At 39.6% G+C, this 24,799-nt stretch overlaps 1 protein-coding gene across 1 annotated transcript; it reads right to left on the bottom strand.

Moving 5' to 3' along the window:
• Positions 1–673: 673 nt before the first annotated feature.
• Positions 674–11,449, bottom strand: abhd15a (abhydrolase domain containing 15a). Its single transcript, XM_039788999.1, has 3 exons — positions 10,398–11,449; positions 4,085–4,180; positions 674–2,670 (listed from the first exon to the last, which is right to left on the bottom strand). The coding sequence occupies exons 1-3, from the start codon at positions 10,944–10,946 to the stop codon at positions 1,963–1,965; spliced, it is 1,353 nt and encodes a 450-aa protein (XP_039644933.1). The 5' UTR covers positions 10,947–11,449; the 3' UTR covers positions 674–1,962.
• Between the last annotated feature and the right edge of the window lie 13,350 nt (positions 11,450–24,799).

Genomic DNA, 24,799 nt, shown 5'->3' with positions numbered 1-24,799 from the left:
ATACAGTACATGGGATCGTCACTGTGTGTGTGTGTGTGTGTGTGCGCGTGTGTGTCTCTCTCTCTCTCTCACAGGCAATTTTTAATAAGAGTGTGTATAAAAATATCCTGCATGTACAGTATGTGACAGCTTGCTTGCATTTCTGTGTGTTTTTCATGTGTGTGGGTATGTGTGTGTGTGTGTGTGTGTGTGTGTGTGTGTGTGTGTGTGTGTGTGTGTGTGTGTGTGTGTGTGTGTGTGTGTGTGTGTGTGTGTGTGTGTTGTGTGTGTGTGATGCGTGTTGACAATGTGTCTGCTGGCACACATTTTGTGTGTGCCTGTGTGTACACTGCTGTGTTCCAGCTGTCTGAGTGGATAAGGCTCAGTGGGCGGACAAACACTGCAGTGAATGTAACACACACACACAGAGACTGGATTGGCTGTGGGGTCTGTGCTATGATAGGGAGTCGCTGTGAGCATTTTACTCAGCAGGGGTTTGACAAGACCACAGATCCCACTTTTAGTGTGATGTGCTTTAAACATGATGATTATAAGCAAAAATAATGACAAAGTGAGAACAAGATACAGTATATTATCCAACATGCTGGTATTAATAAGGATTTTTCTTACCTGTAGTGAAAAGCTAAAAGCTATTTTTTTTAATGACGTATTAAACACAAAGTGTATATCCCAATTTTGTCATCTTGATTCATTATTATATATTTTTTATTTTGAAATTCCATCACATAATAAAACTCATTTAGCAGACTTATCGCATATTTATAAAACAGAAGACAAAAATCAGTTGACAAACAGTGCTTGGCAGTTTTGTGTCCTGGTGCTTTCTACTATTCTGAACCTTGACCTTTTCCTGCTTAACAAACTGTTGAGCTGCCCTTCTAAGTGTTTCTCCTCTCAACACTTTCAACACTATATTATTTATTACTTTTTATTGTTTGAATTCATATAATTTATTTGCTGAATGCACACGAATTAACCCAAATAACACAATTTCCAGGGACTTGAGAAATGTTTCAAACAACATTATGCCACTAAGTCTTGAACGCTCCATCGTAGCGCAAAACCAGCCGCCCTCACAGCTCCACCAGCTTCAGATCCTGAGCGGTCGGGTGAAACCTTGGGAGCACAAGTTTGGGGGTTAGGAGTTTAAAATAGTGAGACAGCAAAACTCAAAGTGCTTCCAGCCATCCAGCTCATTAAACTATCATAACGTCATGACACAGATTTTCCTCTAAAAGCTGACTGGGTGGCAAACACACATAAGTTCCTCTATTCTGGGAATCACAGGACATTTCCCAATACAGAAGACAAAATTCAATAATATACACAGTATAGTGTGTACAATAACACTGGGTGATCATTTGACTAGCTCAAATTAATTTTAAATTTTCACAGGATTTTTTTCCCCCCTTTCTACTCTATGCACAAGACTTTCAAAACGTTTGCTCCCCTATAAATATCCTTTCAGTGTTAAAAAGAATAACAGTAAGATGCTACAATAAGTGTTAAATTTTCAAACATGCCGTGTAAACTGTGTAAAATGTGAGGCAGTTGAATTGATAAATCAATAAATGAATGTGTGACAGCATCCTTCAGATTTAACAGCTGGCAATGAAGAGATTTGTTATGCTCTGTAGAAAAATATATAGCCACTCGTCTTGAGAGTTTTATGTCAACTGTTAAACATACAGTTAAACATAATAACTGCATGCAAGCGTGTGGCCTGACGTGATCTTTTTTCCTGTCAGAGTGTTTTATAGCTGATATCAAGTGTGTGAGAACAACGCACACTTAAAAGTACTCCATGACCTCAGTACTTCACAACATCTGCACTTTTCTAGTTTTAGATATCTTCACACTTTGTGTGTCACACAGGCAGAGAACAACCTGAGTTCTTCACATCCAAAGTCTAAACAATATCAGAAAGCATCCCTAAAGTCCATTATTTTCCATTAAGCTCCTTCATCGTGTGTAGGACCTCTGCCAGTTGTAAATGGCATGGATATTATGGGAACACGCTGGCACTCGTTTACATGTACTGACGCTGCGGTGGCGGAAAACCCTCCCTCCTGCGCCTCCCCCCAGTCCCCTCCTTCTTGCAGCGAGCTGCTTCGCTCTCTCTTCTGCAGCAAAGAAGTCTGTGGTCGCCCTGAAGAATTCCAGCAGAGCTCTGTGGCTCCAGTTGGTCCGACGGCTCTCCATCCCACTGTTCGGTGCAGCCGCAGAACTGCCAGTCCCCAATGCACCAGCGGCGCTCCCCTCGGACTGGGTGGAGAACCCACAGTGACTTCCACGGTCAGTTAGGAGGAGGAAAAAATGTGGGTTTGTCTCAAAGAGTTCCATGGGTATCGTGGATTGGGTGTCACCGCGGACTGGGTCATCCTGAGCGCACACGCTCAGAACAGGAATAGCCACTTCGTCTACGTCTCTCAAGGGCTCATTGCGTTCCCAGTAAGCATCCCAGGTACCTGAAGTATTGCAGCTACTGCTGGTCCCTGCTGGTGCTGCTGTTGCTGAGCCAGTCTGACAGAACAACGCCTCTTCCAGGCCACGCAAGGAACAGCTAGAAAACAGGGTGTCTGTATGTATGGTCTCACCCAGCACCGTCTTGTACCTGTGCATATAATAAAGGAGACAACAAGAGAAAATCAGTAAATCAATTTTAAAGAGCTGCATGGGTCATATTCCCTTAGTGGTATTGATCTGAGAAACTTTACCTGGGTCACAATGTCTCTCTAAATCAATGACTTGGCACTGAGCAGGCCATCTGTTGCTACAGTAACCTTATTTTCTCCTTAATTGTCTTTGCCTTTCCAGTAAATGTTTTTTTTTTTTTTTTTAACAATCTCATTGTTGTTACTGTATCTCCCTTTTGGCTGACTGAAAATCCATAATTTCCCTTCTCTCAGTGTGTTGTGTTTGTTAATGCAGCAGTCTTATGAAACTGTGTTGTTTTTCATTATGTTCTTGACACTGTGAAATATTCCCTGCAGTAAACTGAAAGATGAGAAGGAGCTGCTGATCTCGTTCTGTCTTCCAAAACTCATTATGCTTACTCAAACCAATGCACCATGTCCCAAACGGATAGGCTCTGCATGTGCTGCATATATATATATATACATACATACATACATACATACATACATACATACATACATACATACATACATATATATATATACATATACATACATATATATATACACATAACATACATATATATACATATACATACATATATATACATACATATATATATATATATACATATATATACATAAGACATACACATACATATATACATACATACACATATACATATATATACAATATATACACATATACATACACATACACAGACACACATACACACATACACATACACATAGCACACAAAGAGACATACACACACACACACACACATACACACACACACATACACACAGCAGACAGGCACACACAGACACACACAGGAAAACACACACACAGAGACACATACATAGAGAGAGAGAGAGAGAAACACAGGAAAGAGAGAGAGATACATACACAGAGAGAGACACAGAGAGACACACACAGGAAAGAGGCAGCAGAGAGACAGGAGAGAGAGGCAGGAAGAGAGGAAAGAGGAAAGAGGAGAGAGAGAAAGAGGAAAGAGAGAGAGAGTATATAGACAGAGAGAGAGACATGAGAAAGAGAGAGAGAGAGAGAGAGAAACAGAGAGAGAAAGAGAGAGAGAGAGAGAGAGAGATATATACAGACAACACATATATATATACATATATATATATATATATATACAGAGAGACACAGAGAGAGACAGAGAGAGGATATATAATATATATATATATATATATATATATATATATATATATATATATATATATATAGACAAAGAGTGGATGGAGAGTAGGACAGAAGGAAAAGATAGAACACAAAGAAGGAGCAGGAAACACAGAGATAGAAAGAAAGGAGGAAAGCATGGAGGATGGATGGAGGAGACAGCGCATAGAGGAAAGGAGGAATGGCTGGATGAAATGTAAGGACATATAGTGGATGGACACAGTGAGAAAGGTTTGGATGAAACGCGCAGGATAGGGTGGAAGGGAGCACAGTGGAAGCAGGGCTGCGGGCGGTTGAAAACTGCCGGTAGGTAGCCATGGGACAGTGCCGTTTCACACAGCTGTAGAGAGAGGGGGTGGAGAAAATAAATAGTTCTGTATTTAGTGTGTTAGCTTCTTTGAATTAAATATGTTAAATGTTTACTTGTAAGACCAGATGGGAAATGTATTAATCCATTTATGGAACATAAGAGAAAGGACATGAAATGGTTTATATACAACGCATTTACATACACTATGCATACTCCAAAAATATCCTCTTTTTCGTCCCTCTGAATAGGCCAAATGCTGGAATTAATGTGGCCGGTTCTCTTGGTTGCTAATGTCGCAGAACTAAACAATGCCTCCTTTTAGAGATCAGTTTCCATTTTGTTCCACTAAATGTCTTTGCAGTTGTAACACCTGAAATGGCATGGTTCTAGGCTACTTTTATTGTATGGAAAAAGAAATAAACAGTTGCTGGGGGAAGTGAGAACACCGTAAAACTACAGGATTACATGTTGCTTCCACTGTACACTGTAATACTACAGAACACAGCAACATGTTGTCATATCAGTGAATTGCATGCTGTTTTCTCTTACAGTTTCATTTATTTATGATTTTAAACAATTGAGGAACCAACTCTTGCAAAACAGGCATACAATGATGGTTTGGCCCATAAGCAAACAAGAGTTATGCATCCCAAGACACTGCCTTCACAATCAACAATTGAGTGGCAAAAGAAGAAGGTCCTGTGGCGATTGTTAAAATCAACTTGTCAGTTCTCAGACAGTGTAGAGGCGCAGGTGAAGGCCAACAGCCAGATTCTTAGCTCAGACAGCTTCAACCTGCACAATTCTGTACTCCTTGAACAGGGCTCAGAGCACAATTGGCATATAAGAACAGAAAGGGGTGAATACGGAAACCTGTGATCTCATGTCTCTGGCAGAAAGTCTCCCCTTTCAGTCCGCTGCAGCGTGGAGAGAAATATCATAACTCAGTGTTTCTATTGTGAAGTGAGCTATACTTATTATTGTAATATAATTATTCTAAACATTTGAATTTAAATGCTGTTGAGAATGTAGGACAATGATATATCTTAAATCTATTTTGTGCAAAACAGCATCATTTAGCGTATGGCTCTGTGAAGCGTTATGTAAACCTGATGGGAACAACAAATTACAATAACAAACCAATTTCATAAATCAGCTATCATTGAATATGTGTCTTTTCAATCTGTAAAATGCTCTTGTTCTCACCCAAAAGCCTTTTCATTTTTAAAACAAGGCTCAGGCACAAATGTTTGGCATACATTTATTTTGCTTTTAATGCTCTTGAGAATTGTTTACTAGAAAGATTGCAAGCCTGGACGATTTCAGGAAAGAAAGCAGAGTAAATGTATAACTTATTCTTTTAGCCTTGGCTGCAGATTATATTATTGTAAGCATTATCTAATTTGCTAAATCCTTAATCCTAATAATTAAGTCTTTGTAACATAAATAGCATAGAATATTATATGACAAATTTCTATAATTGAGAAAAAGTTGAGCAGACACATCAGACTAGTAAGCCTAAACCTGAGCTAATTACATAAAGTGGGGCAAATAACTCTAGAGAGACCGGAGAGTTTTGATTCAGAGCAGATCAGAAATGACAATTAAATATATATAATAACAGTGAAAAGCTCTCCATGCAGAAAATGACTGGAGAATGTTTCAGTCAAGGCTCTGAATATTACCTTTAGATTCAATTATTCAATCTATTACAGATTTGTCTTCCCTATTCCCCACTACATAGGAGTAGAGTTGTTGTCTCATACAAAAGTTTGTGGTAGCCTGTGCAAATACATTGTCAGATTTGAAAAGAGTTATATTCTGCTTTTAAATTTGCAAAAATCCCAGTGGGATGCAGGAAGAGCTGCAGAATCACTGCATTAAATATTTACCAGCTGAGAAAGACTGCAGTAGGATTTTTGCCACTTTTGGTTGTCTGTATGAAAAGAGGATGTACTCGTTTACATTGCGAAATAAAACTCTGAGCAGAGCTAATACACTGGAACATCATGAATTCACTCATTCATTAGCTTCTTCCTAAACTCGTGAAAGGAGGGGAAGAGCAATATCAAATAAATGTGAATCACCTGAGTTCAGTTGAATTCTCATATATTCCCATAATAGGTATTGAAAGACACTGTTAGATATTTCAAAATTTAACTGCATACAGTATGTGTGCCAGGGCTGAGCAATTAATGTTGTTGAGATTAAATTAGGCGAACTGAGTGTGAAAAGATTTTGTCCTGTTTATGCTCCACTGCTCAAGTATTGATACAGCAACATTGTGGTGATGCACTGTGTGTACCAACCGGCACAATGAGTAACAATTGATACTAAACACACCTTGATGATGGCAAATAAAATGAATGGAAGAAATCACTAAATCCAAAGATATTGCAAAGCCTGTATTTGTTATATCATTTGACCCCCAAACCTAAAAAACTACTTTTTGTTCGGAAGGGAAGCACTGACTCATGACCAACGTAGAATATTTTTTTGAACAATCTGATAAATCACCAGTTTAGAGGGAGTAATTGTCCTTAGGGCTTCCTTAATCTGACTTTAAATATAATAGTTGGCCTTTTTTCTAGATCATATTTGTGCACATTACGTTTCTGGCAATACTTTTCCTAAAATGGTATCCTGACATTCTGAATTTGTCTTTTTCTCAGAGATCTCAATGACAAACAGTAGCTGCTCCAGCAGTTTTCTGCCAGAGTTGATAAACTTTCAGCTCACTGACAAATTCCTTCAGCAGGGACTCTAGACACTGGACAGCATGCCAGCTCTCATACACACTGTCCTTCTTACAGTATCACACACACACACACACACACACACACACACACACACACACACACACACACACACACACACACACACACACACACACACACACACACACACACACACACACACGGGCATATTCTTCACCCGCGCTGCCTCGACATGAATACAAACAATGAATATTGCCTTCGAAGCATTTTGAATAAGGTGATCTTCTTCTGTGAGACCACCTGTTAAACAAAATTCAGCAGCTTCATTGCAACATGTTGCAACAAATCAAGTTCAATTGAGGATGTTATTCGATTAGAAGCCTTTTAGAGGCAACAAAGCATCTCGCTACAAATCTCTGTCCTCTATTCAGGTCAATAGTTTCCCTAAATACTCTTTAATAGGCCTGTGATACATGTCTGAGGAATAGCTTTGCTCCTCTGAGTTGGATGTGTGCAGGAGTGCAGCTAACATTTAGGCAATAAGGGGAAACATTTTTTTTAGAAAGATAAATTTGATGTTAAAGTGCATCCATAACATACTACTACTGTATACGCCGACCCGGTATTACATTTTCTAATAATTTTACTGCTTTGCTAATGAACTGAAAACTGCTGAAAGTTAAAACAAATGATAAAAATCTAGATGAAAATTCCTGTACTTGTTATATAATAAATGCCATGACTGCCATCTTTATAGTTAATTGGTTGGCCCATTTGCTTCTTTGCCTACTCATTGTTATGTTATAGTCATAGATATCGGTACATCTTTGTCCTAGTATATCTGTATTGGGTTTTGTGCTATGTTTTCGTGATTCAGAAATATCCAACACTAGGACTGATTAAGTATTACTGCTACTATTACGTCTCTCACTAATCTAATCATGACTGTTAATGGTAAAACTTTCCTACTTTTACTGCACGAGTGCTAAGCTATTATCCCGACCCGCAAGGAATCTGGGAAATTCCAGCTGCTCTCTCAGCAATCAGAAAGTGAAAAAGAATGGTCTGAAAAACAATTATCTAAGTGTTGAATGGTAAATTACACATAATGACTGCAATATATAATCCCTCATATCTATATGGAATGAAAAGTACTTAATGTGAAAAGGAGTGCCAAAAGCATACTGAATTAAACACTTAACTAGGTCACAAAATGATGGCGCTCACAAGTCTCTGTCAGGAAAGTGTGACGCGTGTAAATCATATTAGGCAAGACGGCTGCAACAGCTGGATGGCTGCCTCCAGGAACATTTATGGCCTTTCAACACATTGCTCTAAACAGGGGACACAGGCCATTCAATATGGAGCACATTCCTACAAGTCTTTACACACCTTCAGTTTATTAAACTGGCCTCTTTGAGTGACCTTTTTTTGAAGTTGAGGATACAAAAAATGGGTTAATATTGAGTTTTGTTGATGGTTGAGATCAGGAGAGTTTATTGAGGAGTAGCTGTCTATGCAGACTTGCTTGGACTTGAGAGTTTAGATAAACGCAGTGCTGGTTAAAAGGAATGGTTCAAGATTTTGGGAACTATGCTTCACTTTCATGCTGAAGATTATGAGAAGATCCATACTGTGCTCACTGTAAATATGAAGCTACTGCAGCAGTCGGTTAGCTTAGCACAAAAACTGACACTTGATTTTACAGACGGGTTATGTGCATGCACGTGTAATATCACAATTTGTTATTTTAACACTTTGGTTCATGTACGGAATGGTTTATGTATGAATGTATTTATTGTATGTTTTGGGATGAACATATCACAAACTCTGAAGCCATTGAAAAGACTGTAGACCTATATGTTAAGTACTGTATCAACGTTTACCTCTATCATTATGTAAATGCTTACAAATCATGCCCAACCACATAAAAAAACAAAAGGAGCCTAAAACAGAGTAAAAATATGAATAATTTAAGGAGGATGGCTTATTCATAAATTCATGAGTTCCTGAAATGTGCCGTCACTGCCGTGTAAAAGAGAATGGGACAGGGACCACAAGCCCACACGCTCCAAAAATAAATTTCCCTCTCCATTTCTTCTGTCACAGATCGAGTGTGTACGCCCACGTAAACAAGAGCTCTTCTTGTCTTTTTCTGACACATGCCACAAGCACACACACGCGTGCACACATACACACACACACCAGTGACAGGAGCACTCTTAATTGGTGTATATCCCTTGCTGCGCCTCAGCTAGTGTAACTGGCTGACAGCATCACAAATAATCTGTACTCTGATGATGGCCCAGGGAAAAAAAGAAAGAGGCACAGATCTGCCTGAATGTGACAATTACTTTTCATCTTTCCATCAGTTTTTTTTTTTCCGTGGTAAAGCTTTAAGACCCGACATATTTATGATGCGCTGTTTTCGTTCTATTTTCGTCTCTCTATCGTTTCTTCTTCTTCCACTTCTTCTCTTTCTGTCGTCCTCTATCGTTTGTTCTTTAGATCCACACAATAAGTTATTTACTCTAGATTAATGTCAAACACATTGGGTTTTGTTAGTGTTGAGTTCTTGCAGAGTTGTTCTATCTGACATGGGGCTGACATTGAGCCTGTGACAGGTTTGCACACAGAGCTAACAGTATGAAATTAAATGAGCTAGCACGATTCCAGGTGCCCAGAGTGGTGAGAGAGCCAACAGGCCGTCATGTGGAGCAGCTCTGCACTTCCCCAGGCCCCTCAAGTCAAGCGATGCTTTGTAATCCCTTACTCAATTACCTCAGTCAGTGTATTGAAAGAGCAGTTGAAAGACTGGTGCTGCCTCCGCATCTGATCTTTTTACCCCTCAGCTCTTTTGTTCCATCTGAGCTCGCCATGCCTTATCTCAATTGATTTCCTTTGCCCAAATGGTCATTGTTTATTTGCACTGGCAGCTTCCCACGTCTCTTTTAAATTACTGAATGTCTGACTTCTCTTTTGACTAGTTTCTAGATTCGACCCTCTGAATTTAAAAATGAGTTCTGTTGTTGCATTTAAGCTATGGGAATGCTCATATTTACATGTGGAACGCTTTCCTCAACAACAGGACACAATGCGCTCTCATGCAGCTGTAATTCTCACCATGTTCACTCATGCTCTAACACAGATTAGGGCTACAAAGTTCATGACACAATTTAAGATGCATCTCAGTGGACATGCTGACCTTGGACATGGCTTTCTGTTGATATGCACTGATTCAAAAACAATAGGAGTGTGTTAGTGTCTGCAGACACAATGGAAACTGCCATTTATAACTTTTACAGGTTGTTAGGTTTGTGGAATATTTGAAGTTCATTTATTGGGTATTAAAGGTGCTATAAGTGATGTGACGAGTTTTTTTAGGCTACAACATTTTTTTGTCAAATCAGCTTTATATTTTATATGATTGGTTGTTAAGTTTCTGCATGAATATGATTTATCATGTTTAAGTATAATCTCGATAATATGGTGATTTGAAGTGAAGTCTGTGAGAGAAGCCAAGAACGCACCTTTAACACATTTCTAGTGATCTTCCCAAAAGAGTTTGGGATGATGAGCAGAACCGGACTGGTGGAGTGACTGGAAGTCCTGCGTCGTTTCTGGTAGGATGGCACTGCCCAGTCCAAGGCCACCAGCCCATCATCGCTCAGCTGCAGGTTGTCCCGCACAAACTGGACCGGGCTATTGTACGGCCAGCACGCCTTGTACACACTCTGAAGTAAGGCGCTGGCCCGCCACGTCCACCCAACACACGGCGAGTAATTACTGAAAGTCCTGCAGTGTTTTAGGAGATAGTTGGCCAGTGCCGACGGTTTGCATATTAGTGCCACGCTACGTGCTTTCCCATCGGTCCCGGCACCCGCACAGGCGGCCTGGGCACCGTCGCTCCCCTCTCGCTCTGAGACGCACCTCCCGGTCTTGTCCTTCGTTGTCTGTTGTGAAATTCCCAGTCTCTGAAGCAAGGTATCCGACTGGCTCTCTGTGCCAAAATATTTGGAGCCTGGCCAGATTAAGACCACCAGGATCACAATGCACAGAGCCACAAGCCATTCCAGCATTGGCACGGTTGGGGAGAGCAAAATGAGCACAATCACTGCCGCTTTCCAAACCTTATTCTGGATCTTAAGTTGATAATTATAAATTTACATGATGTAAAAAACAGTCCACGGAAACATGCTCTTACAGTGTGCTGATATTTTGTCCTAAATTGATGCTCAGTTCGCCTGTGAAGTTTGGTGCTTCCCTCCGGTGCCAAGGCGCGCCAGTCCCTCTTTGTAGGCGTGCTGTCTCAGTTATGCAGCGTTTAAATATCGTTCCAGCTCAAGCCAAACCCGGCTTCATATTTCCATTTTATGTAGGCACTTTTTAATTAACGAGGAGATGCCGTCCGTGTTTCATGCATCCAACGCCAACTGGTTCATTAACCGAGCATGTGCAGGACTGCGCTCAACCCAACAGCTGGGCTAATGCTGGAAACGCCTCCCATCACGTCCATCCCCCCTTCAGAGTAAACAGGTACTGCGTGTGGGTGATGATCGCGGCTGTTATTAGCCGTACCCTATAGATTGCTTCCAGTACACCCAGAACAAGGAGGTAGATCTTGCGTGTTTTTTTTTTTTTTTTACACTTAGACTCTCTCTCTCTCTCTCTCTCTCTCTTTTTTTTTTTTTTTTTTTTTTTTTTTTTTTTTTTTTTTCTCTCTGCAACATGTGCACACTGTGACCTTGTAATCAGAGAGCGAAGAGAGAACAAAACCTAATAAAGCATGAGATCTGGAAGGTACTTACTATGGTCTACTATGAAGGGCTTCTTTGTAAAGTAATGGCATATTAAGCAGGTTTCTGTTGTGTAACAAAACAACTTTTGTCAACCAATGAAGGTTGACTTCCTTGTCTCAGTTGAAGTAAAAAGTGAAAGTAGGCCAATGTTCTTTGGACATGCAGATTGTGATGAACACTGCAACACTGCAGACATCCAGTTTGATTCAAGCTTATACCATTTACATAATGTGATAACCTCCTCTCTGCTATGTTCATCTTCCCTCTTTATGCTATCTATGGAACTCAAATGGATAAAAATAGCCCATTCATTAATGACTAAAGCAAGGAACCTAAGAGCAGGAACATTTTAATTGTAACTCAGATATGTTGGAGGATATAGGGCAAATCGAGATTATCATCTACAAAGGAGTCTTCTTTTCCTCTGTGTAAAAGACAAGGCATTTGAGCAACAGGCAAAAATAATATTGTCCCCCACTTTTAATCACTATATTGTAAGTTTGACATTCTGAGGTACAACAACTGGCCACAAGTCAAAGCTGTAGTTGTTATTGTACATTCAAAGATCCATGGAATATTTAATTGACATTTGCTAGTACTGCTGCAAGGTTGATGAATTTCATGGAAAGCTGTAACTGTGCCATCTGTTTTTGAGGAACATGTTGTTTTGGACACTCACTTAACCAATGGCAGCATAACAAAGCACTGCGGCCTGCTGAATATAAATTGACGGCTGAGTGAACCAATGGTGTGTGCGAAAAAAACAAACCCAAGTAGAAAGTGTAAGGCAGTAGATCACTGTGTGTTTGTTCCAATTTTCAATGCCACATCATTCCTGTGGATTAGCCAATGGAAAATAAAAGACAAATGGCAAAATGGGAGATGCCAAGCCAACGAGAGAATTAAGACCTCGGTATCCCCTCAGAGAGACACTTTGAACAGCTTACAGCTGGTGCATTAGAGAGCTGGGGGAAGTTGTATTCTGTTAATTTACTCAGCATGCATTTCCAGACTCTGCTCATGAGGCACTTCCCATTTGTGTGTGATAACCATCTCAGTTGTTGCAGGCCTACTCTCTCGCTATGTAATTTTAGAAGCTCTGTGGTGGTCTATTAAACAGTTTAATTGCCACTTTAATAAGACGTCTCTACACTTAATTCCATTTGCGTAACGTTGATTTAATGCTCTTCAAGGTAAACTTGCATCAAAGTACTTTTTTCCTTTCCTGGAATATCCTTCCTTTTTTTTTTTTTTTTTTTTAAATATCCTGAAAATAATATATTTAATGATTATATCTGTTATTCTTGTATGATAGTCAGAGGTTTTCAGAGGCTTCAGTTAGTCTGAGCTGCAGGTGGAGCTGGCTTTTCTTTTTTAGTCATTGTCATATTGGCCTTGACATGATCAAATTGTTGCCAAAGCTAGAGATAAACGAATGAACCAAGGGGAGCATGACCTGTTCAAAAGGTTTGATGAATCAAAGAAGACTCCAAATTGTATTTCGTAAAATTACAAGGAATACAGGAACACATGAAATAAAAACACATTATGAATGATCGTGTCTTGATCAAGGCTACGTATGTACATACTGTCTATCAAGGGCTGAGTGAGGCTGGTAGACAGTCATCTGTTTATCATATCAATAAACACTCCACTTGTAGGATAACCAATGGAAGATCACTTAGCGTTAGGCAAAATATGGCCCTTGAAACCTGTATGTCACATTCTGTATCATGTGCTGTATGTGTAAATGGAAAACAGAGGTTGAGTTACATTTCTCTTGAGCACTTGTTTTATTATTATGTATTAAACATAAATGTGTCACCCTTATTGATTGCAGTTTATAGCCCATCCCACTAATCTAATTTGTAATGGGTTAAAGAAAGACGTCAAAGTATATAATATAGTAAAAGAAGGCATTCATGCAAGAACATAGTTGATGTTTCCAAAGAGGTCATAAAAGATAAAGAAATATGTGGAATACAATAATACATTTTGCATTGATGGGAGGAGATGAGGGGAAAAAAGGTCAATGTGAACTTTGAGACCAGATAGAAGCAACTAGATTAGATAAGGTTTGGACTAAGTGGGAAGTGTAGTAAAGGTTGGACATTATATCCCGGGATAATGCCACAAAGGTTGTCTAAAACAAACAAACAACTGCTGCTGTCCTGTGTTTGAAGACCCTGACCCTCATCTTTAGGTTTATTGATAACTGAAATAGGCACACAAAAAATTGCCTGGTATGAGAAATGGATGGTAGAGACGTAGAGGCTTGTCATGTTGGTCACTCAAATACTTTACGGAGTAATCCATATTTTAGCTACCAAATCTAAAGTAAAGTCTGTAGGGCTAAGGTTTTTTGAAAAATGCAGTCCTTAATTCTGTCAGTATTTGGCATTGTGAGAACACCATGTTTACCAAATTAGAGGCATTTAACCATCAAACAGATAACACACACACATATCTTCCAGAGGAGACGAGGAGTCTTTGAATTCATATTATTTAAGCAGATACATACATTGAATGTAAAACTATTCCCTTGGTGCATAAAAGATTGGAGGAGCCTAACCCAGTAATTTTCCCAGTCATTGACCCCGGATGACAAACTCGGACACACACACACACACACACACACACACACACACACACACACACCTAATCCACAATCCAACATTGTGCTTTGACACGCAGAATCTGGAGTTTTTCCCCAGGATTGCTGACCGAATAGGAACAGTAGGCTACTGGGTCAAAATGAAGACATAGCCTAGAGGTTGCACTTTCTCTCTCTCGTTGTTTAATGAATGAAGTCTCCTTGCTGTGATTCTGCTGAAGTGTACACATCTTCACTGTGGCAGAGTAGTTACAATCAGTATGAAGAAGCCAATGGAACAATAGATAATGTTTTACTGTGACAGCTAAAAATTAATAGTGGTTTATTAACGTTGATTAAATAACATATATTAAAACCTAAATATAGTGTAGGTCTATGCTTTTATTTTAAAGCTTTAGTGCATAACATTTTGATATTAATGCACGTCCGTTACATTCAAGCCATTGCCAAATGAGTTGATAGAAAGCTAATAAAGACTATCAGCTCCACACAACTCTCTCTGTATTTCTCTGTATTTCTATGTTCAGAAGATTGTGTCATCCAGCGACTTTTGCGCGCAGAAACTCGAGTGAAGATAATTAACTCTTCTGAAGAGTCCATCATTTTATTTTAATCCTCCGCGTCCTCCTTGGCTACTAGCAACTGCGTGGAGGAGGGGTGGGGGCGCATGCACGATCACGGAAGGCTGTATCATGTGGACGTGCCGACAGTGTTGTTGTTTCCCCCATTCCTCATGGGGGAGACAGAAAGTACGCACTATAGCTATTAAAGCAATATTTATACATTTTGGAAAATAGGCTCATTCACTTTCTTGCCAAGAGTTTGATAATAAGATTGATACCACTCTTGTCTGTACAATAAATATGAAGCTATCAGCTGTTTAGCGTAGCTTAGCATAAAGACTGAAAACTAGCTTGCCTGGCTCTGTCCAAAGGTAACAAAGTCCGCCCACCTCTCAAGCTCACTAGCTTATTGTCTCTTGGAAGTGGAGGAAAGGATTTTCTCTGGCTGTTTTCAGACAGCTTGAAAGATTATTAGATTCTGACACTTTTAACGAGTTTTTACTTGTCTGAAATGGCCTCCATGGCAGCAAAACATGTTAATTTATACAGTACATGGTGTCATGAACTCCTGTAGGTTAAACTTACTAAAGACTTTTAAAGGCTGACTAACTCTAAGAGACATAAACTGGAGTAAGTGTGTTAAATAATGATCTTTAGGGGCACTAGGCAAGGCTAGCTGTTTCCTGCTGTCTCTATATTCTTTTTTGCTAAGCTGCTAACCGGCTACTGCTGCATGGTTAGTTTCAGCCAAATTTTTAAGGTAGCCTACCAAAGTGAGACTGATATCGTTCTTCTCATCTAACTCTCGACAAGAAGGCAAAATTTATTTGAAGCATATTTTCCAAAATGTCTAAGTTTTCCTGCTAAATCTCTGTAAGTGTCATGAATTTATTTCTAGCATGACTTGCTCCAGTAGGAATTCAACCTCTTACATGGTAACCTCTAAAACTCTAAAGAAGCTTTATTCGTGGAACTTAAAGTGAGCAGGAACAAGCAGGAGAAAAGAGGAGTAAAGACAAGAGGACATTGAATCCAAGGAGAAGAAGACAGAGCCCCCTGTGACTCATTTTATGTGTTTAGATCTAATTTGTGGGCCCAAACAAATATCCCTCCTCCACATCTGTAAATCCAGTTCCGTCCTTGGTGGGGAAGCAAATCAGCTGTGGTCATTTAGGAAGATTGTCCATTGATTTAATATTAAGATTATTTAGTCCGAACGCATAACGTCTCAGTAAGAATGGAGACTGCTCTGCTGCTTTATTGGTCTCACTGCGTCTTCCTTCTCTCCCTCCCCCTCTTCTCCAGGCTAACCCCCTCATGCCCGGGCATTTGCCATGGCACAGCCACAACCTTTAACATCAAAACAAACAGCGACTGTGTCACGGTTTCAAACTGATTACTGTAATTCAGGGGTCATTGAGCAACATCTTTTCTCAGACACAGATTTGCTTTCTCTTGACGTATGTTTGATTGTTTTAGGGTTAAACTTAGTCTAAACCAATACACCAACAACCCACCTAAGCAATTACAAAAGGTTGTAAATGTTAAAGAAAGTTACCTCTCACCCAACCTCTGTAATTGCAACCATACGCAGAACTCGTCTTTAGATTGGCAACATCTATTTATGTGGTGTTGCAGTACATGTCCTTCCCCTGAACCCTGACTCTGACGTAGGTCTACTGTTGACTGACTCATACCCATGATCAAATAGATGTGTCAACTTCTCTGGGTGAATATATGACGGGCTGCAGTCTTTGAGGAATGATGTCACAAAGAAAGAAATTTATCAAGTTAACTGTAGATGTTTTCTAAAGTCATGAGCAGCCCATCTTGCCACAATGCGTTGCCACCTTCCTGCACGTCAGTACACAACCACATCCTAAGTAGTGGCCTTCCTGTCTCACTTAAACTTCCTGTGGCATTAAAATGCATAAAACCTACAAGCAACTAGCTAAAGATAAAGACTAAACAGTAATACAGATCTTGTAAAAGCCACACAGGACATCAGCTCATGCCTTTAAAAACAGATTTTGAAACTTCACTTTTTGTCATTACTTTATATTCTGTCTGAAATATTTGCAGTGCAAGAGCAGCATGAGCAAACAGTCAACTGCAATATGCCAACCCCATAAGCACTGTTTTATTTTAAAGCTAATCAACAGGAAAGCTAATCTTAGACTTATTCATTCTCCAAGAGTGTGACAAAAAATAAAACGACAGACGAGAAAAGCTGTTGATTGAGGAACAAAGCCATGCTGATGCAGAATGTTAAAGAAGTAAGGGGAGTAGAGAGTGAAATAAAATGAAACAAAATAAAGGAAGAGACACAGAGGTGAGAGAATAAGAGACATGAATATAAAGAGACCATCATGATATCAAACGATGAAAGGGACATACAATTTGCAGAATTATGCAGATGTGCCCTGAATGATTTTTTTTTATGCCTCTTGACCTCTTTTCTTCATGCCTTTTCTTTTAAATAAAACCATCAGGAGGGTACGCCCGGCCACATGCAACTTTGACAAAGCACATCAATGTTATCAAGCATTAAATGTACATACACAAATGGATGCCGCTATCTTTAATGAATGAATCCTAAATGGTTCACTGACAGAGACATTTTAAAAAAACTCATTCTTAAATGCCCCGTAAACCTGTTTTCTTAATTAGCTTCTTATCACAACCAATGGGGTCCCTTTAACTTTATTTTTGCTTATTTAACTATGAACATTTAATGTTATAGAGAATTAAGTTTCGAAAGCAAGTTTTCAGGGGCTTTAAAATGTAGTGGGTGAGGTGATATAATGGAAAAATCAACTGAGGAAAATACTCCCAACCAAGAAACACAAACAACACACTCGTACAAAAAGAGATTTTTTTTATTTATTATTATCTTAATAGGCTGATTGAGATTATCAGTCAAAACACAACAGCAGGAACTGCATGATCTCATAAAATATAAAAATGTCTGTAATACAGGGTCCTTGGCCCAGCTATGTTTTAGTCAAAATATGTTGAGTTCCAACTTGGCAGCAGAATTGGGTTTTTTGACAATGACATCAGAACGTTGGAGTAGGCTGATGAGGATGTACAGTATCATTTCACATCACTGAATCCTAAGAAGAAGTTACTGACAAAAACATTTTTTAAGCCATATGTATTCTTAGGAGGGACGACAATTTTACAGACTCAGTTCAATTGATAACCAGAGTGGTAAACAAAACTGTATGAATTATATTCAGCTGTACTGTAAAAGCCACATAATCCATCACTTTAAGTTTTAATTCCCCATTGTCTTTCATATCTGCATTGTGATGAGGCGCACATGTGACATAGAGCAAACTAAGATAACAAATCACATTAATAAGTATGCCCAGGATGCTGTCACCCACTGGATTGAACTGCAGAGGGTATTTCCATTAACAGTATTTCTAGGTGTGGAAAAGGGCCAGCTCAGGTTTTGTGTTTTCACTGTGACCTCGGGTGCCATGGTACAAAATACTAAGTGCAGAAAAAACACCTGCAAAGAGCTGTCAGTCAAGCAGATGATTTAAAATCCCATGTCAGGGTGGGAATGATGCTGCCACCTAGATAATTGTTTGTGCCTACACTGTGACTGCTAATGTCAACAGATATTTGAATTACCTGTCTAGCATCATGCATCCACTCTTCATTGAAATATGCATTGGATTGATTCCAGTCTTTTTATTGCTTGACCTTTAATATTATTTTGCAAGAAACTGCCTATTATATTTAAAATGCCATCCTGACAGTACTTTTCACATAGTCCTATCAGTTGTCAGTTACTCGCATAGAGGTTACTCGCTCAGGGATCCTTAATGTGAGAAGAGCCTTATCAGATAATTGTGCCTCGTTCACTCATAGTGCAAATAAACACTACCAGATTCCATAGAGCATTAGTCAGTTGAACCATTACAAAAACTTGTCCATTTGTTGCATTATTCAGAGGTAGTACATGGAAGTGATGAAAGTGATATTTAACTATTGCAGTGGCTAACTACTAAACTATTATATCTGCAGTAATTGGTTAATTTTGGCCACTTGGGACAGCTGAGCCAAGTTGTGAATGCAATATTGATATACTACTGTATCATCACCTTTTTAAGTTGATGTGGTGAACTTGTTAGCAAGCAGCTGCTTATTTACATATCCAGCATTCACAGTACAACATTATGATTCATTTGAAGTTGTGTTTGTGACCACTCACCAGCTAGTCGCTAAATTTGTCTGTCTGCCGTTTGGTCCTGGGCAGGTAGTGTACAGTGGGTTTTTAGAGCCTTTTCACTGAAAACTTCTGCCTTCTGTGTCTGAAAGCGACACTATGAGAGCGTTAGAGCGAACCAAAACAGCAAAGTTGCAGGCTGGACAGCTTAACAATGAGCTGAAACTCACTATAAAGCTCTGTAAAGCTGAGGGGAGCTGCAGATTCAGGTGATCATTGTCTGTAGGTTCATCACTACGAGCGACACCTCTCATATTGTCCAACAAGTCCTCCAAACCATAAGGCGATATAGGCCGTTTACTCCTACCGTCTGATACGACCCAAAAGAGCGTTTCATAAATTAGCATCTAAACTTACAGAACGTAACGGTCGTGGTTTTAAATACATCAACATTGTGAAATGGTCGCTGTTTGGTTACGTTTAGGCACAAAAACTACTTTTTTAAAGCAATAAAACTTAGTTAAGTTTAGAAAAACACTTCCAGACACGTGACACAGAATGTGACGTAGTTCGATTGTTCTGTAAAGTAAAAAACAACAACTTGCCTTTTACTATAATAAGAATGGGACACAAACTCCGGTCTCCTGGGTGAAAGTCCTGTTTGTTTGACCCATCCACCACCCCAACCTGCCTTATTACCTAATACATCCATGCTTCTTCCACAGAATTTGGCGCTCTTATTTTCTTTGTCACCTTACTTCCTGCTTTGCTCTTGTCATAATTACTACGGCCACTAGAGGGCGCCGTCACTATAAACGTAAATATCAGTCGTAATTAGTGCTTGAACAAACGACTTCTGGGGTCGTTTTTCATGGAAAAGACAACCTCATATTTTCCCATTGTTTTCACATTGTCATTTGAAACGTTGTAAAAATATTGATTTTAGCCTCTTTGAACTATGTTAATATCATTATTGTTATTATTAGTAGTAGCATTAATTGCATATGGCCAAAAAAAAACAAACATTTAAAGCAACACTGTTTCTGTCTGCTACTAAGGTTAAAAAGAGTTGCAGGAAGAAACACACACACAGTTAATGGGCTTTCGACTGTCCCAACACAAGCCACAGTGAGTAGGTGTTTATTGACCTGTACAGTGTTAATAGATGTTTTATTGATACAATAGCAACATGATGACCATGACTGTGTAAAGATGTTTTGTTGTCGACTTGATTGTGTCCCAGAGCTGCAGAGTTCTGTCCAAATAGTCCACTTACCATATGTTACTTCCCCTCTGCAGATCTCCTTATAGCTTGTCTCATTCTTTGAAGCACATTTTTGCTTTGACAATAACGTAGCACTACAGATAATGTCAAAGTCAAGATCAAAGCTGATCTTTACCCTGGTTACAGGTGGCTATGGATGACATTTGCAATAATAAACATGGAGGAACAATGCTTGTTTAATCTCCCATAGCTTTTGTCACTGCAACATGTGCAATTAACAAAATGAAAGCCAATCCCATATGTTTATGCTGGATCTCATCCAATTACAGCTGAGGCGCTGTGGTAAATCCAAGCTGCTTTGTTTGTCTTTTTCACGGATGGTCACTTTCTTTTAGCCATAGCTGAGCAGACTCCCTTTGAGGGTGCAGGGTGCTGTTTGTAGATGTTTGTAATACTGTCACACCATGGTCACACCAGGTTAGACCTCATATTTGTTCTGTTTAAGTGGGATTTGTAACGCACAGTGGGGTGAGTAGACCCTGCTTAGAGTGTGTGTGTGTGTGTGTGTGTGTGTGTGTGTGTGTGTGTGTGTGTGTGTGTGTGAGTGTGAGTGCGAGTGCGTACGCTCTTTGTGCCAGCACTGAATGTACAGTAAAGAGAACATGGCCCCTCAGCTTCAGTGTGCTGGCTGAAGGAGCCTGACAATTAAGAATGGCATCAGCGACTTGATGAAAGGTTGCCTAAATTCTGCAATATAAATCACGGCAATGGAGGATTTTAGTCTGGGAATCTGAGTTTCAAGTTAGGGAATATATAAAGTCATTCCAAAACTGGAAAGCGGTGATCTCAGAACAGCACAAATCCGCAGCATCAGGGCTTTGGGCCCCTTTCGTAGAGCCTGAGCACCATTAAACACTGCAACACATAATTTACTTATGTCATTTTATTAATAAGGGGAAATCGACAGATTGAATCAAGTATTCCTGTCCATATGCCTGTAGGATCAGAAAAACAGCAGTTTTTGTTGGTTCTTAAACAAGCAGACATCTATTCAAATTAGAGAAATTTAATATCAAAACATAAAATATCCATATTATTTTATTCTTTACTAAGAGAACAGTGGGTCTACAGTGGCCTCTGTTACTGCTGTTTACTGTGTCAGCAAGTTTCTCAAATGAATGATTTGCAAGTCAAGATTTTATTGCTGCTTGAGGCAGACAGGAGCTCACACTGCTGACAAAGGGTCAACCTGTCAACTATGTCAACTAAGCCTGAGGCAGTGTTAAAGCTTTTTGTAAGGTTGAGTATGTTCCAGTAGACCCTAGAACATATTTGTTGAATTTGATGCTGAATGCAAACATTCATTTTCCTTTCACATATACATTCAGAAATGGTTCAAACAATCTAAGATACAGCTTTTGTTTTCTGGTAGACTCAGATTTCCTCACAGTATATTGCATGCCACTCAGGCCCTGTTTACACGACAACGCTTGCGGGTGAAAACGTAAAAATATTTTATCAAATGTGCCTTTCGTTTGGACGGCGACGGCGTTTTTGGGGCTTAAAAACGCAAGAAAGTGAAACCACCCTCCAGAGTGGAAATCTTAAAAACGCTTCACCATCGCGCTCCTGTCTAAAGGGTAAAAACGCAAAAGTCTGCTGCCTCTATTGTTGTGGTGGCTGGTGACCTACCCCATTTTTCGTTACATAAATCAAAATACCGGTATAGAGTGATTACTCGCCCATGGCCACTCCGCCATTGGGTATCCACAGCCTGCCTATACTTGGTCCGGATGGCTTTCAGCTTTGATGATATCTGACTTTTACAGATAGTGTCTTTCTCGTGTGGATATGACGTCCCTCCAGGTACAGGATACTGGTGAAGAAATTCGGTCCATATGTCTATACATGTTGACTGGCAGGACTCCCAGTCCACGCCCTGTTGTGCCATCTCCTCGTCTTTCCAGACAAAATTGTCAGCTTTTGTTGTTCGCCTTGCCATGTTTTGGTTTTGCGCTACTTGGGAGAGAAGTCGAAGGAAAGTTCTACGCAGGTGGTGGTGTTGTGTGGCAGTGCTTCACACTACCACCTAGCCGCCTGGTGTGCATACTACATCGATTTTCACACACTTTTGCGTCACCATATGCATGCAGATTTCCCCCCCAAAGTGCTCGTCTAAACGCGGAATAAAAAGTGAGAACACAACGGCACTTTTGCGTTTTCTCTTCAGATCGTTTCCGTCTAAACATAGCCTCAGTCCCATAGCCTCTCTCGCACACTCTGGTTTGTTGGGCACAATACAAAAATGTATGGCCAAGTTCTCTGTTCCAACTTTGAGATGATTTTGTACACACACACAGACACACACACACACACACACACACACACACACACACACACGCATACACACACACGTCACATCACTCTCCACCTAATTAAAGAGGCTTCGTCAAGCTGCTTCTGCAGTGCGACGTATGAATCCATGAGATCTTTACAGAGCCGTCAGTCACCAGGGCGCTGGTGGTCAATCTTCCTCTGACTCCAGTGAGGGGGGAAGTCAGTGCACATTATCAATAAATACAGTCACTGAACCCTTACTTTATCTATAGCCAGATGAGAAATAGCTCTAAGGACACAAGCAACAGTATTTTCTTCAAGAAACTTCCAACATGCAGCTTTATACTTTTGCACGTAAATCACAAATGAGATTTGCAAGCCGCCATTTGAAATCATGCTTTATATGATGGTATGTTTACACATTACACCGAGGGTTATTTCAACCTGTCTGTTCCCGATTGGTCAGGCCATTAAATGGCTCTGCACACTGCTTGAATATGAATATACATGTCTCTTGAATATTTTAGAGGAATCTGCAAGTGAAAGTCATTATTCCTCCTCCCAAAGGTAGAACGTTTGGTTGCTTTCTGTTGAAAGATTTATTTCAATCCCCTCATGTCACCAAGAAAGGAATCGGAGATAAAAACAACAAAATGCTCTTTGAACATGCTAGCTTCTGTTATGACTTTGAATTTCCTTGTATTTCTTTTGATATCCTTTTCATATTTTAATTCTGAGTATTTCAAATTTTTACTTTCAACTTCTTGTTCATGCTAATGACCCTCAGACCTTCTATAGAAGTCCTTAACCCTCTTAAAAATCCGAAACTTTAACTAGATAATGATTTGTCACCCTGCCTGAAAGCTGTCATTTTATGATTCGATAGTTGCCAGCTACCTTTGCAAACACAGTGCCCAGATAACAACATGTGGTAGACACTGAAAGTGAATAAAGGGCACGATAAGAGCATGTGTAGCTTTCCAGTAACCTGACGTGGGATTTTACTCAATCCAAAATGTGTCCATTAGTCAGAACATTGAACAATGAGGGGCAGAGATGTTATTTGCGCTCAGATACCTTTCAGTTCAGCCTTTCAATCATTCAAAATTTTGCAAAAGCTGCAGGCAAAATTGGCTCATGTTTTTATTTCACATTGTTTTGACTACTGTATCTGTGGTACTTTGCCATCCTGATCCTTTTTTTCTCCCCACACGCAATCACCAAACATTTGTTTCCGTCTTCCACTTTCAGTCAGTCACACAATGATGACAGTTTGTGATGTGGTCTTGAAATGGCACCAATGGCATCAGCAGTGAATAGCAGGAAGGAAGTTGGAAAATGAAGGGACAAATGCACATAGAAAATGGCCTTTAACAGAGTTTCAGACAACAATAGAGCCACGATTCCATCCCATCCCAACAATGACGCGATACAGAAAAATAACAATAAAAGCCCACAGCCACTTTGCAGCCGATGGAAGAGCAAAGAAAAACCTCCAGCGTCGACCCAATTTACAGCAGAAATTTCAAAAACAAGAACATTTGATTTTCTCTGTTGTAGAAACCTTCTAAAAGGACTTTTATGTTCTCTTGGTGGTCTCAGTTTATCTCTAGTGACAGGTCTCACTGAACAGGGTTGTATTAAGCGAAAACAATGTTACCTAATAATCCTGATGAATATAAGGTTGTTGGCTTTCCCCATAATTTAATTTTGTTCAAAGATAAAAAATAAAATGTCTAACCCGCTAGCCATTACTTCATAATTGGCATTGGAATACATTTTTTTCCCATAGAGAAAACATTTTTCCACACTGACATGTCAGCAGCATATTCTCAGTGGTCGCTGAAGTATTTAGATCTAATACATGAGTAAATGGTTGGTGATGGCGCAGTGAATATGACACATACCTTTGGTGTGGGAGACCCGGGTTCAATTCCCACTGTGATACATTAACCAATGTGTCCCTGAGCAAGACGCTTAAACCATAGTTGCTCCAGAGACGTGCGACCTCTGACATATATAAATGACATGATATATAAAGTAAAAGTAGTAAAAATACTCCACTAAAAATAAAAGTGTATTCATGATTTCACTTAAGTAGAAGTATTGCCACTAATGTACTTATTAGAGAGCAGAATGCAACCTCTATAACAATGCATAATCATTTACAGGCTGATTATATGTTTTGTATGTAAAATCTAGATCTTCAAA

This window comes from Perca fluviatilis, chromosome 2, assembly GCF_010015445.1.
Source record: "Perca fluviatilis chromosome 2, GENO_Pfluv_1.0, whole genome shotgun sequence".
NCBI lineage: Eukaryota > Metazoa > Chordata > Actinopteri > Perciformes > Percidae > Perca > Perca fluviatilis.
This window is presented reverse-complemented; position numbering and strand designations above follow the sequence as displayed.

What these genes read in the sequence shown, in the direction of transcription:
- abhd15a (XM_039788999.1), bottom strand. Translation starts at nt 10,946, where the DNA reads ATGCTGGAATGGCTTGTGGCTCTGTGCATTGTGATCCTGGTGGTCTTA. An exon ending in TCACTAGAAATGTGTTAAAG is followed by an intron (nt 4,181 to 10,397) that starts GTGCGTTCTTGG and finishes CTCTCTCTACAG; the next exon opens with CTGTGTGAAACGGCACTGTC. An exon ending in CCTTCCACCCTATCCTGCGC is followed by an intron (nt 2,671 to 4,084) that starts GTTTCATCCAAA and finishes TGACCCATGCAG; the next exon opens with CTCTTTAAAATTGATTTACT.